This window comes from Rhinopithecus bieti, unplaced genomic scaffold (assembly GCF_001698545.2).
Source record: "Rhinopithecus bieti isolate Rb0 unplaced genomic scaffold, ASM169854v2 scaffold_986, whole genome shotgun sequence".
Classification (NCBI taxonomy): domain Eukaryota; kingdom Metazoa; phylum Chordata; class Mammalia; order Primates; family Cercopithecidae; genus Rhinopithecus; species Rhinopithecus bieti.
This window is the reverse complement of record NW_016803218.1, coordinates 453,981-466,103: the sequence shown is the minus strand read 5'-3', so window position 1 is coordinate 466,103 and position 12,123 is coordinate 453,981. Positions and strand designations below refer to the sequence as shown.

Genomic DNA, 12,123 nt, shown 5'->3' with positions numbered 1-12,123 from the left:
ACCACCATCGACATTGCATTATCACCACCACCACCACCCTCATCCTCACCATCCCCACCACCACCATTGACATTGCATTATCACCACCACCACCACCCTCATCATCATCCCCACCACCACCATCGACATTGCATTATCACCACCACCACCACCTTCATCCTCACCATCCCCATCACCACCACCACCACTGCATTATCACCATTGTCACCACCACCACCATCACTGTCCCCACCACCAGCATCACCACAGCATTATCACCACCACCCCCACCATCATCCTCACCATCACCACCATCATTGCCATTGCATTATCACCATTGTCACCACGACCACCATCCTCACCGTCCCTACCACTACTATTGTCATAGCATTATCACCGTCGTCACCATCACCACCATCCTTACCAACCCAACACCACCATCATCATTGCATTATCGCCATCGTCACTGCACTATCACCATCATAGCCACCACCATCCTCCTCACTGTCCCCACCATCATTGCCACCATCAGCATCATCACTATCATCTTCATGATAATTTTCATCATCATTGTACTGAATCCTTACCACAACTCTAAATCATGATTATGTCAACTTTACAAAGGAGGGCACCATACCCAGAAAGCCAGTGGCAGAGCTTGGGACAAGAATGCTAACTTGCAACCATGGGTTCCTTGCACTAGATTAAAGGAGCAGGTTCTCTAGAGTAGGGGATAGAGAGGAAAGGAAAGGGGAGCAGACCAGGGGTGTTGGGGAGAAGGGTCTCCATACCAGATGGCACCGGGGCACTGGGATTGTGTCACAGTCACACTCTGAAAACACAAGGGGCCAGGTCCCACTTCATCAGGGATGTCCAGGTAGAAATCCCCTGGGTACCCTGGACCTCTCACTGCTGGCACAACCCATCTTCTGAAGACCCAGCTTCAGGCCAGGCCTGTGAGAGGAGACAAAGAGGCCCAAATCTCAGCCTCCTTCCATCCCTGAGGGCAGGAGGAGGCCTGCAGCTCCGCTGGTTAGGCAGGTGGGCAGTGATGGATTCTGAACACCAAGCTCTCCACTGGGTGTGGAGCGAGGATAAATAGGCAGATAGGCCAATCACAGGTTTCCTTTTGTCACCTGGATTAATCCCTCCACCTGGTCCAGAGCCTATTCTTTTATTTATTTTATTTTATTTTATTTTATTTTATTTTATTTTATTTCAGATGGAGTTTCACTCTGTCGCCCAGGCTGGAGTGCAGTGACGCTATCTTGGCTCATTGCAGCCTCCACCTCCTTACAGGCACCTGCCACCGTGCCTGGCTGATTTTTTTGTATTTTCAGTAGAGACAGGGTTTCACTATCTTGGCCAGGCTAGTCTTGAACTCCTGACCTCATGATCCACCTGCCTGGGCCTCTCAAAGTGCTGGAATTACAGGTGTGAGCCAACGCGCCCTGCCGCAGTAAGGACTTTTTAAGATGGAAACCCTCTTTGGAATGGGAAATTTGCTTTTTCCTTCTTTTACCCTGGAGAGAAAAGGCTATAGAAACGTTTAGCACTCGGAGTGCGGATGCAGGAGGAAACTGATTCTGGCGGCTTCCTCTAGAGACCCTGCAGGGGACGGATCTCAGAGGAGTGGACAGTGGTGGGCCGGGCTCCCCCAACCCCTCCTCAGCAGGGCCACTGTATCCCCCAGTGGGGAGGCTGTCCTGACCACGGACTCACCACAGGATTTGTAGGGGCAGCAGCGATCGGGGCTCCACACCTCCACCAGGGCAGTGCCCAGGCCACACTGCACTTGGGGACAGCGGAAGCTCTCACACACTGTGGGGGAGGAGAGGCAGGCAACACATCAGTCACAGGCACCTGGGGGTGTGAATCCTAAGAAGGGCTAAGGAGGGGCTACCCCCAGCTCCTCCTTAGTGACCCCCACAGTCCTCGGAGCCCCAGGGAAGAGTCTGGGCACCCAAAGTCTCCCCAGGGAGCTACTTCAGGTCCTGGTGCTGTGCCTGTGAGGCACTGGTGACATGACAGGGTCAGAACCTCAAGATCATTAAATTGGGCCTCCCCAGTCTGCAGTCACCCTGCAAGAGGTGGTCCAAGGAAAGCCAGCCACTAGGGTAAGGTCTGCTGACAGGGAACATCCCGCTCTGTCTAACACAACCTTTCCAACCCTGTGGAAACTTCATCCACTTGGGGCCCACCTGAGCCTGCCCTGCTTCAGCTGATGCTACCCTGCAGGGCCCACATTTCCTTTCTTCCTAGTCTTCAGGCTGACTTCTCAGTTCAGGATTCCTCAGCCATTCTCATTTGCTGAGAGAACAAGGCAAGGGGTGAGGGAACTCCTTGGGTGCAACACTTCGGTGGATAGGGGAGGGGCAAAGGTCAGCACGGAAGGTGAGGATCTGAAAACTCTACGAGCTACTTGATTTACTAATAAAGTTATTGTCACAATCAAGGAGTATCAAATGGTGTTCCAAAAAATTATGAGGAAGGGCATTTTTATGGTGTCAAAGTAATAGGTTATTTTCTGGTTGGAAGAGGAAAAATGTAAGATAGAGAGATCTTAGGATTACAGTATCACCCTAATCTGGGCCAACGTTAACATCGATTCTAGTGGCTCAGCCAGATAGTGTCTGGCACCCAATGTGATGTGCTATGAAGCTTATGCACGCACTGTCTAGCCCCAAATTTTTAACTTGAACCTATCAAGCCTTAGATGGAAATTTCACTTTTAGGAAGCACAGAGGCCCAGGGAACAAGGAAAGCAGCTCCAAAAGAAAGCAACTGGCGAAGTCCAGAAGCGGGGACTCTGCAGGGTCATGGCCTGGACTCTACAGTGGGAGGTCACACAGGAAAAGGGACCTGTGCTAGGTTAAGAGAGATGTGAGGCACGTCATTATAATGCACTGTCCGGGACTGAATCCTGGATTGGACAAACAGGAAGAAACACGGACTGGCATGAGACAAATTGAAAACATATTAATGTGGAAAGGTAGAGATTGTTCACTGAAAACAGCCAGTTAAAAAAAAGAGTATGTCCAGGATGAGATGATTTTGGTAAACCACATCTACATAAAGCCATAGAGAGAATCTGGAAGGATATGTATCCACTAAAGCATTGGCAGTGGAATTATCTAGCAGGTAGGAAGGTGGTATTTTCATTTTCTTGCATTTAGTTGGAATTTGTACTTGCTATAAGGCATATACAGTGCTTTTGTAACAGTAAAAGTATGATGAAGACTGGGAGAAAGTGATATCAACAGCCTCTGTTTTTGAGCACTTACTGCATACCAAGGACCATTAGGTCCTTCACATAAATTATCTCTAATTTCCACAACAGCCCCTCAAGGCAGATACTAGCATCACCATTTTACAAAGGAGCAACTCTGACTTAGAGAGTAAGGACACTTGCCCTGGGCCGCACAGCTGGTAGACAGCCTAACTGAGGTTCAGAAACCAACTGACTATGCCTATACTCCATCCACAGGACTAGACTGCCTCCTGAGAAACATGGGAAGAAACGTGAAGAGAAGGAGAAAGGATAGTGAATCTCTCCTCACATCAGTCTGGCAAATACCGTGGCAAGTGGGCCAACCAGCTCCTGGTCAGATGTGGCCAGGTAATCTGGACAACTCTCATGGGATGGGAGCCTACATTGTTTCGGAGGTGGCTCTTGACATTGAACCAATCAGGGCAGCCCTTGGGTGTCCTGGTGGAGGCCCCTCTCCTACTCTGTGTAAGAAAAAATCTCATGCTTCTTCTATTATCAGTGTGCAAAGCAATTTTTGTAAATTGAATAAAATTTAAATTGAACCATTTTGTTCATTTTCATCCATTAGGTTTACTTACAGTCCATAATGCTGGCTGCACTATGCTTAACAGTTACTACTGAGGTACTGTGTACACAGTGCATTCTATATCAAGGTACTATGAACACAGTACATGATATGCACATACTACACATCTCTACATGTATGTATAGTATCATATATACAGGTACCAGGCCCTATAAAAATATTGGGAAAAGTATACTTTTATTTATCATTACAAAATAAAAGAGCTTCAGAGGCTTTGCAACACGGGGCCTTCTGTGATACAGCCTCCAGGAGCAGGCACTATGGTGACACGGTGGCGAAAGGGACCCTGAAGGGGGGCCTTGGGTGAGTCAGGGAATGAGGACTTCTTATCAGTGCTGTGGGGGATGAAGGGACCCAAGTATTTGCCTTCAACCCAAGCCTCTGTCTGGCCCTTGGGGGCCTCCATGGAGGGTACAGACCTGGACCTCCCGCCCTCCAGTCTGACAGTCTGACCCGGCTTCTTCAGGTGGGCCTGCACTCGTCCTGGCTTCAGCTGCTCGGCCCTCCACAGCTCACCACCTGGGAGCACTCTGTTGCTCCCTGTCTACCCCCATTAGTCCCGGGGTGGGGACTCTGTGAAGGGTCCTTCCCGCCACAGCCAGCCATGTGCCCAGCCAGGACTCACCACACTGGTACAGAGGGCAGCAGAGCTCCGTGGTGTTCCTGTGCACGGTGAGTGCCTCCCCTTCTTGACATTCGGGGATGGGGTCTGGACAGTCGCCACAGGCTGAGGGGGAAGAGGGTCAATGCTGTCACAGCAGTCCCCTCATAGGAGCTTGGCACACAGCACGTTGCTGGGGGTGGGGGCTCCTCAACAACCCAGGTGTGGTAGGAGCTAACTAATGGCAGCACCGCATGGTCTCATGTGACCCATTCTGGAATCAGAATCTGGAAGTTCTCCCTCATGTCCACCCAAACGTTTACATGGAACAAGCACCAGTTTCCTCTTGCTCAGTAATCTAGGGGGAACACAGGGTCAGTGTTCTCTTCCTCCCACTCTGTTTCCTGGACAGTGAGCTTGTCCTTCCTTCTCCCACCCCATCTGAAGACCCCCAGCCTTTCCTGCCAGCTGCCCAAGGACACAGGGGTGAGGCTAGCAAACTGTGATCCGGCTGTGTGCGCTGGCGCCTGGTGGCAGCGACCCACCGCAGAAGTAGGAGGTGCAGCAGGAGTCCCCCAGGCGGCCGGCGATCAGGGTCTGGTCCTGTCGGCAGCTGGGGACAAGCTCTGCCTCACAGAGATCCGGGTCACACTCTGGGGAAAAGGCCAGATTTAGGTGCTGGGAGAGGAACCTGCCTGGCCACACCTGAGCCCCTGCTCCCAGAGCTGTCCTCCCCACACTGCCCTCAGTCCATCCCCCACCCTCCCCGCCCCAGGCCTCTCACCACAGCTGTAGCTGGGGCAGCAGGAGTCCTCCTGGAAGTGGGTGAGGAGGCGGTGGCCTGGGTGGCAGGTAGGGGCGAGGCCCTCACACAGGGTCTGGTTACACACTGGCCCCGGGGACCACAGGGCCTGTCACCTTGGGGCTGTATGTTCCCAGTGCTCTCCAGTGGAGAGCACTGGACAACTGCCCAAACCCTGGACGCCTGGCCCACTCCTCCCCCCACTGCTCCTCCCAGCCCACAGGACCCACACTCCTAGGTGAGGCCTTTGAGGGTCACACGAGGGTTCAGGGCTGGGACAGAAGATTAGCAAGAGCTAATATCCATTGACACGTGCCCCATCTCACAGCAACCCCAAAGATGGGCCCGATCATCAGCTTATGTTCCGGGAGAATGAACGAAGGCACAGAGGATGTGAAATGATTTGCCCAAGGCCACAAGGCTACAGGTGGGGAAGGAAGAGTGGCCAGGCTGCCTGGCTCCACAGCACTCCCTGCACTGACTCCTGCGCCTCTGCCCCTGCCCCCAGGCAGGGTTCTCCCCTCCTCCCAGCTCACCCCCTACAAGACATTTTGCTTTTCCTAGGCCTTGTCCTATCCATCAGGGTTGGTGTACAGGGCTGATGGATAGCTGTTTTACAGTTGTTTTAACTGTTTTACAGTTGAGGTCCAAGGAAATAAAGGTGGACACTCACCACAGACAGTCCTCAGGCAGCAGGGGTCCTTGGTAGGTAGGAGCAAGGCCACCTCCCCGAATCGCGGGCAGCTCTCAGGGCGGGGATCAGGGCAGCCCAGATCCACCGGGACGATGGTGTCTGGGGCTTTGCACTGGTGCTGGCAGCAGCCGCTGAGGGAGCTGTTCCAGGTCTCTCCCAGGGCCCTCGGCACCCCCATGCTGTCAGTGCAGGCTGCAGAGGGGAATGGAAGGGTGTGAGGTGAGGAAGGTGAGCCCAGACCTTCCCAGGCTAGACTCTCCCTGGGATACTGACCACCCCTAAGCAGACCTGAAAGGATGCAGATGGGCCTCAGCTATCGGCAACAGGAGGTGAGACCAAGGCTGACTTTGGAGGCCCCTGCTCAGGGAGGGGAGGAACCTACCGCACTTGGCCTCTGGGATGCAGAGTGCAGAGTGGTGCCGGTGCAAGATGGTGCCCTCGGAGCAGACGCAGCCCTCGCCCAGCACCTGGCAGTGTTCTGGGTCCAGAGGCCCTAGTATCCCATCCTGGCATGTCTTGGGTGGCTCACAGGCTGTCACACATGCCTGGTATGTGGAGTCGCTGGAGCACAGGAAGGCTGCAGGGGCACAGTGGGCACCAGGCCTACCTCAGACCCCAGGCAGGGCTCCCCATTGAGGGCCAAAAGAACAGGAGGGGATGAAGAGGAGGCTCAGAGTGTCATCAGCACCTCAGCAGAGAGTGCATAAGTCAAAGGGCTTGGTGACATCACCTCCTTCCTTAGATCAGGACTCAGCAAAGTACAGCCCACAGCCCAAATCCAGCCCACTGTCTGTTTTCACAAATAAAGTTTTATTGGAACACAGCCATGCCTGTTCATTTATATTCTGTCTAAGGCTGTTTTTGTACTAAAAAGGTAGAGTTGAGGACTTATGACTGAGACCATATGGCACACAAGGCATCAAATACTTGCTTTCTGGCTCTTTACAGAAAAGGTTTGCCAATCTCTGGCTCTAGATCAGTGTTTTCAAACTTTCTCGATTGTAAAAAGTAGATTTTACATTGTGGCCCAATACACACAAGCATGTAGAACAGTGGTCCTCAAACTCGACTACAAAAGAATCCCTAGGGAGTTTCTGAGGTATCACTGTGGGGACCCCACCCCAGGCCAATTGAATCTCTGACTGTGAGGCCCATGCATTTTCAGGTTCCCTGAGTGATTTCAAAGGGTATTTAGGATTGAAAATCGCTTCTATATAAAATAAAAAATCTCTTTTACAAAATAATACTAAACTTTCTATGCACAATACACACTGGTATTTTCTATTCTATTCTATTGCATTTTTTTAAATGCTGTTGCTGACCCTCTGAATTGATTTCATACCCGCTGAGCTGGGATCCACACTTTGAAGAACACAACCCGAGAGGACTTTTGTCTTTTGCTCTTTTACCTGTCATATTGTGGGTGTGACCTTCCTGTGAGCCAATCCCAGCCTTTCTGGATGTGTTTACATTTATAAATCAAGCTACTCTAGCCCAGGCCACCCCTGTGGACCCCACCAGTCAAACCTAATTGGGGGAGGAAGCAGCAGATCTCATTTCCTTCCTGCAGGAAGGAGGGAAAGACTGGAAGAAGAGAAAGGTGAGCAAAAAGGAGGCAGAGGGAACTAAGATGTGCACGACGGTGTCCGTGGGGCAGGTCTATGTGAGCACTCGGCACACATTCCCCCACACCCTCAAAACCACCCTGGACGGGGGCGATGGTTACAGTCTCCACTTACAGAGAAGAGACTCAAAGAAAGCAAATACTAAAATAACAACACAATTACTATGTGTTAATATATTCATAGGACTCATAATAAATATGTGTTCATTAATATGAAATGTATTTTTATAGAATATAAAAATTAAATGTAATTAAACATATAAAATATTTATAAATTTACTAATGTACATACATCCATGAATGATTAAAGCTGGAAAACATACATGAACTTGGGTCTGGGAGCCTTTTCCCACTTTAACAGGGGATGGGAGCGACAGTCACAATGGAGGGTTCCCCTGCCCTGCAAACTCACGGCAGTAGTCAGAGCGCCGCCACTCGATGCACACGTGAAATTTGTGGCACATGGCCACGTACACAGTCAGGGCCACACAGGGCTGCTGCACGTACTTGGTGTCCCGGATCCACAGCTCACAGAATGACTCCGGAGGCACCTGGGCATATGCATCAGGCAGGGCTGCTTATTCGGATGTCACACATCCCAGTGCCCAGCTCCTCCCCTCCTTGCCCAGAAGGAACAATGAGCCTCTGCAGGTAGGTGTTGCCATCCCCAGACAGCCCAGGAGGTGTCCCCAATGCTGGACCCAGCTGGCACATACAAAGCGGTGGCAGGCACTGAAGGTGCGGTTGGACACCATGCGAAGGCAGGGCGAGCAGTCAGTTGTGGCACAGCTGTCTGGGCGGAAGCGGGTCTGGCCCACTGCAGTCAGGGAGCTGGGCACCTGCCAGCTGTCCAGAAAGGGAGCAGGGTCCTCAGCCCCACCCACCACTGAGCCATCCTTCAGTGTGAGGTCATTGGCTGCATCTCCATCACAGATACCTGAAAGAGGCCAAATAATCCCACCAGCCACGATCATCACTACCACTCCCATGTCATCAGCTCTCACTTTTTGTATTCCTCACAGTTCTTTGAGGTCAAGAATACCATTATCCCCATTTTACAGGTGAGGGAAATCATGTGAAAGGAAGCTAGGAAACCTGCTACAAAAGAAAACGTCTTTGTACTTCGGAAATACACATGTATTTAGGGGTAAAAGGATACAATGTCTTGAAGTTATTTTCTAATGGTTCTGAAAAATGTGTATATATATATGGATTGCATGTGCTTATAAAAATGTATACACACACATGCATACACACACACACAGAGAGAGAGAGAGAGAGAGAGAGAGAGAGAGAGAAGGAGAGAAGCAAATGGGGCAAAATGTGAACCACTGGTAAATGTGGGTAAAAGGTGTACACTACCTTACACTATCTTTGCAGATTCTAAATTTTTATAAGTTTTGCTATATTACAGCAAAATAAAAAGCTACTCCCCCAACAATCTGCTTTACCAGTGATTGCTAGCTAATTATAACAACCGTTCCCTCCTTTTCCTGGGCAGTCAGTGTATTTTTCCCAGACGCCCTTGCAGCTGGGTGAGTCCCAGCCAATGGCATGTGAGTGAAGGTGACGAGTACCACCTCCAGGCCTAGTCCATAAAACCTTCCCACCTGTCTCCTCTCCTGTGAACTTGGAAACTCATGTTGACATGGCAGAACCAGAAGATGGAAGGAATCTGGGTCTCTGATTGGGAACTTATGTATGCAGGAAATAAGCTTCTGTTGTGTTAAGGCACTGAGATGGGGACAAGGGTGAAGTTTATCTGTCCTAGCTTTTAATGTGACCTAAACTTCGGTTTCATCTCCCACCTACCATCTATATGCTCCAGACACACACTTTCTTGCCCACAACTTTGCTCAAGCTGTTCTCTCTGTCTGAAATACTTTCTCAGATGTCCTTCCTTCAAGGATGCCTCAGATGCACCATCCATGACATTCCAAAATCTGTGTAACAGTCATTGGCTTGCAGGTCAGCCTTTCATAAATGATTATAGCTCTCTGAGTGCAAAGACTCATTTTCTTTTAGATTCTCATTTGTCTCAGCAACCGCCAAGTTTGTCTAGCAGGGTGCCCAGCTATCAAATGTTCATTCAAATTAAATGGAGATATAAATGATCCAACTTCTGTTCTAACACCTCTAACCACCATTCTGTGAATATAAAGCATGATTAAAGGCAAACTCTTATTAATATATTATTAATGATTCCCACGGTCACATCACACTTTGGGTCTTGGCTTTAAGTCAGTGAAGGATGACACACAGGTATCCTAGGGAGGAGTCGGCTCACCAGGCTACTGCTGACCACAGTGCTCTTTGCTGGGAATGAACAGAGGAGAAGGAAGAAATGATGAGAAAAAGATGGTGGTAGTGATGGTGATGGTGGTGGTGGTGGTGGTGGTGGTGATGGTGGCATGTCTGTAAGAAGTGTTTGTGTTAAGAACAGAAGCATCATAAAACAGGGATTTTGTCTGTTTCGTTCACTGTTTTCTCCCCAGTGACTAGTACATGGCAAATATGTGTTGCACAAAGAATGAGCATAGAGCTGAACTGCATGTGTTAGTGCATGTGTGGAGGGCATTTGGATGCAGAGAGGCATGAATGTGAATGTGTGAATGATCACCAGGGGTGCAGGTGGAGGATGGAGGGTGTACGTGTGTGTGTGTGTTATAAGTGTTTTTTATCTCACCCATCATCACAATCATGGTGGTCTGTCATGGAGTGCCCCATGAGTGTCCATGTGCGTATGCCCCTGCGATGAACAGCAGCCCACATCCAGGCTTGTCTGATACCTCTTTTCCTTATGAGAACACTTCAATCCCTTAGGGCATGCTCTGCAATTATGCTATGGTCTGAAGAGCATTAGTTCTGTGTATTGTGGCAGCTTTGCTGTGTGCCCTTAGGTAAGCTCCTTAATCTCTCTGAGCCCCCTTTCTTCTTTAGTTCAGTGGGGATACTAATGGCCATCTCTCAGTGCTGTTGTGTGGATGACCAGGAATAAATAAGATTAGAGTGTGGAAGTGCTTTGTGAAATGCCCAGGCTCATGCAGATGGAAAGGATTATCCAACATTAGAAGGCTGTGAGGGAAGCTGACAGACAATCCCGGCTGAAGTGACAACTTGCTGAGTCCAGAGCCCTCTTATATCTCCCTATTGGCAGCTTTGGCCCCAGAACACAAGACATTAGGCCTCCTTGCCCTGGCAGCTCTGCTGCTCCCACCTCTGGCCTGGTATTCTGTTCCAGTCTTTCCTGCTCCAGGAGTAATTATGTCTGGGGGCAGAGGCGGAAGTGGGAAGCATCCCCTTCCCCCAAGCTGGGTCCCACCTCACCGCATAGGCCATGGCCTTGGGCCTTGCTGACTTTGCTGGCCTCCATGATCATGAGTCCTGAGCTGTGGAGCCATTGGATCTGGATGTGTGAGGGAGTCAGGATCATGTACATGTGGCCTGTGTCCTCAATTCTGAACCCATATCTGCTGACAGGTGGCCACACAGGCTGCGAGTCCACAGTCACCTTGGGAGGGAATTCAGTGTGAGCATAGCTTGTCCATCTATCCATCCATCTATCCATCCATCCATCCATCCATCCATCCATCCATCCATCCATCCATCTGTTCATCCACCCATCCATCTGTTCATCCACCCATCCACCCATCATCTGACAAAAATTTATTAGGCATTGCTATGTGCCAGGCTCTGTTTCAGGCACAAGCAGCCAAATCACAGTCCAAAGTGGCATGGGAGGATACTAAAAATATTTTTATTGGAAAAAGACAATGAAACAAGAAATGCAACAACAGGAGGCAAGCTGCATCTTAACGCCCAAATAAACACAAATCCTGAGCCCTTCCAATCACTCTCTTCTTTCCTGATCCTGTTCAGATCATTTCTTCTGGGAGATTCTCCCTAAATTCCCAGCCTTGGGGTTACTTATCCCTACTCTGGGCTTTCCTCATCTCTGTGCTGACCATTAAGACAGAAATCTATCTGTTTCCACATCAAGATCTCCAGTGAACTGAGTTTCTTAAGGGTAGATACTATGTCTGATTCACCTTTGAATCCCCAACACCTGGCTTTGGGCCTGGAGTAAATTGGGGCTCACTCAATATTTGTGAAACATGCAACACACTCTAATTCTCACAAACACTTTAAATTCAAGGCTACAACCTCTTCTATATATTAAGAAGGTTAAATTTGGATGTACCATAGGTTATTATAATAGTTTTACACTGAAAAAAAAAGGGGATATAAGAAGATTAAGATTTTAAAGTATTTATAATGAATTAATCTCCTCCCTTCAAGAATAGACTGTTTTATATGCTCCTGAATGTCAAGTGGGTCAATAAATAAATTATGAAAAAAACTGAAACATTTCTTGAAACAAATGACAATGGAAACACAACATACCAAAACCTACAGGATACAACAAAAGCAGTACTAAGAGAGAACTTTACAGCTATTAGTGCCTATATCAAAAAAGAAGAAAAACTTCAAATAAATAATGCAACAATGTATCTTAAAGAACTAAAAAGCGGCCGGGCGCGGTGGCTCAAGCCTGTAATCCCAGCA

The 12,123-nt window shown here is 49.3% G+C and overlaps 1 protein-coding gene across 1 annotated transcript in view; it reads right to left on the bottom strand.

Moving 5' to 3' along the window:
* The window catches only part of OTOG (otogelin), a 104,133-nt gene that overhangs the window by 9,239 nt on the left and 82,771 nt on the right, over nt 1-12,123 (bottom strand). Inside the window, 10 exon segments of the mRNA XM_017870066.1 lie at nt 771-811; nt 1,702-1,800; nt 4,462-4,563; nt 4,983-5,090; nt 5,222-5,326; nt 5,913-6,125; nt 6,316-6,510; nt 7,970-8,108; nt 8,274-8,494; nt 10,885-11,068. Coding sequence (XP_017725555.1) covers nt 771-811; nt 1,702-1,800; nt 4,462-4,563; nt 4,983-5,090; nt 5,222-5,326; nt 5,913-6,125; nt 6,316-6,510; nt 7,970-8,108; nt 8,274-8,494; nt 10,885-11,068 — 1,407 coding nt within the window.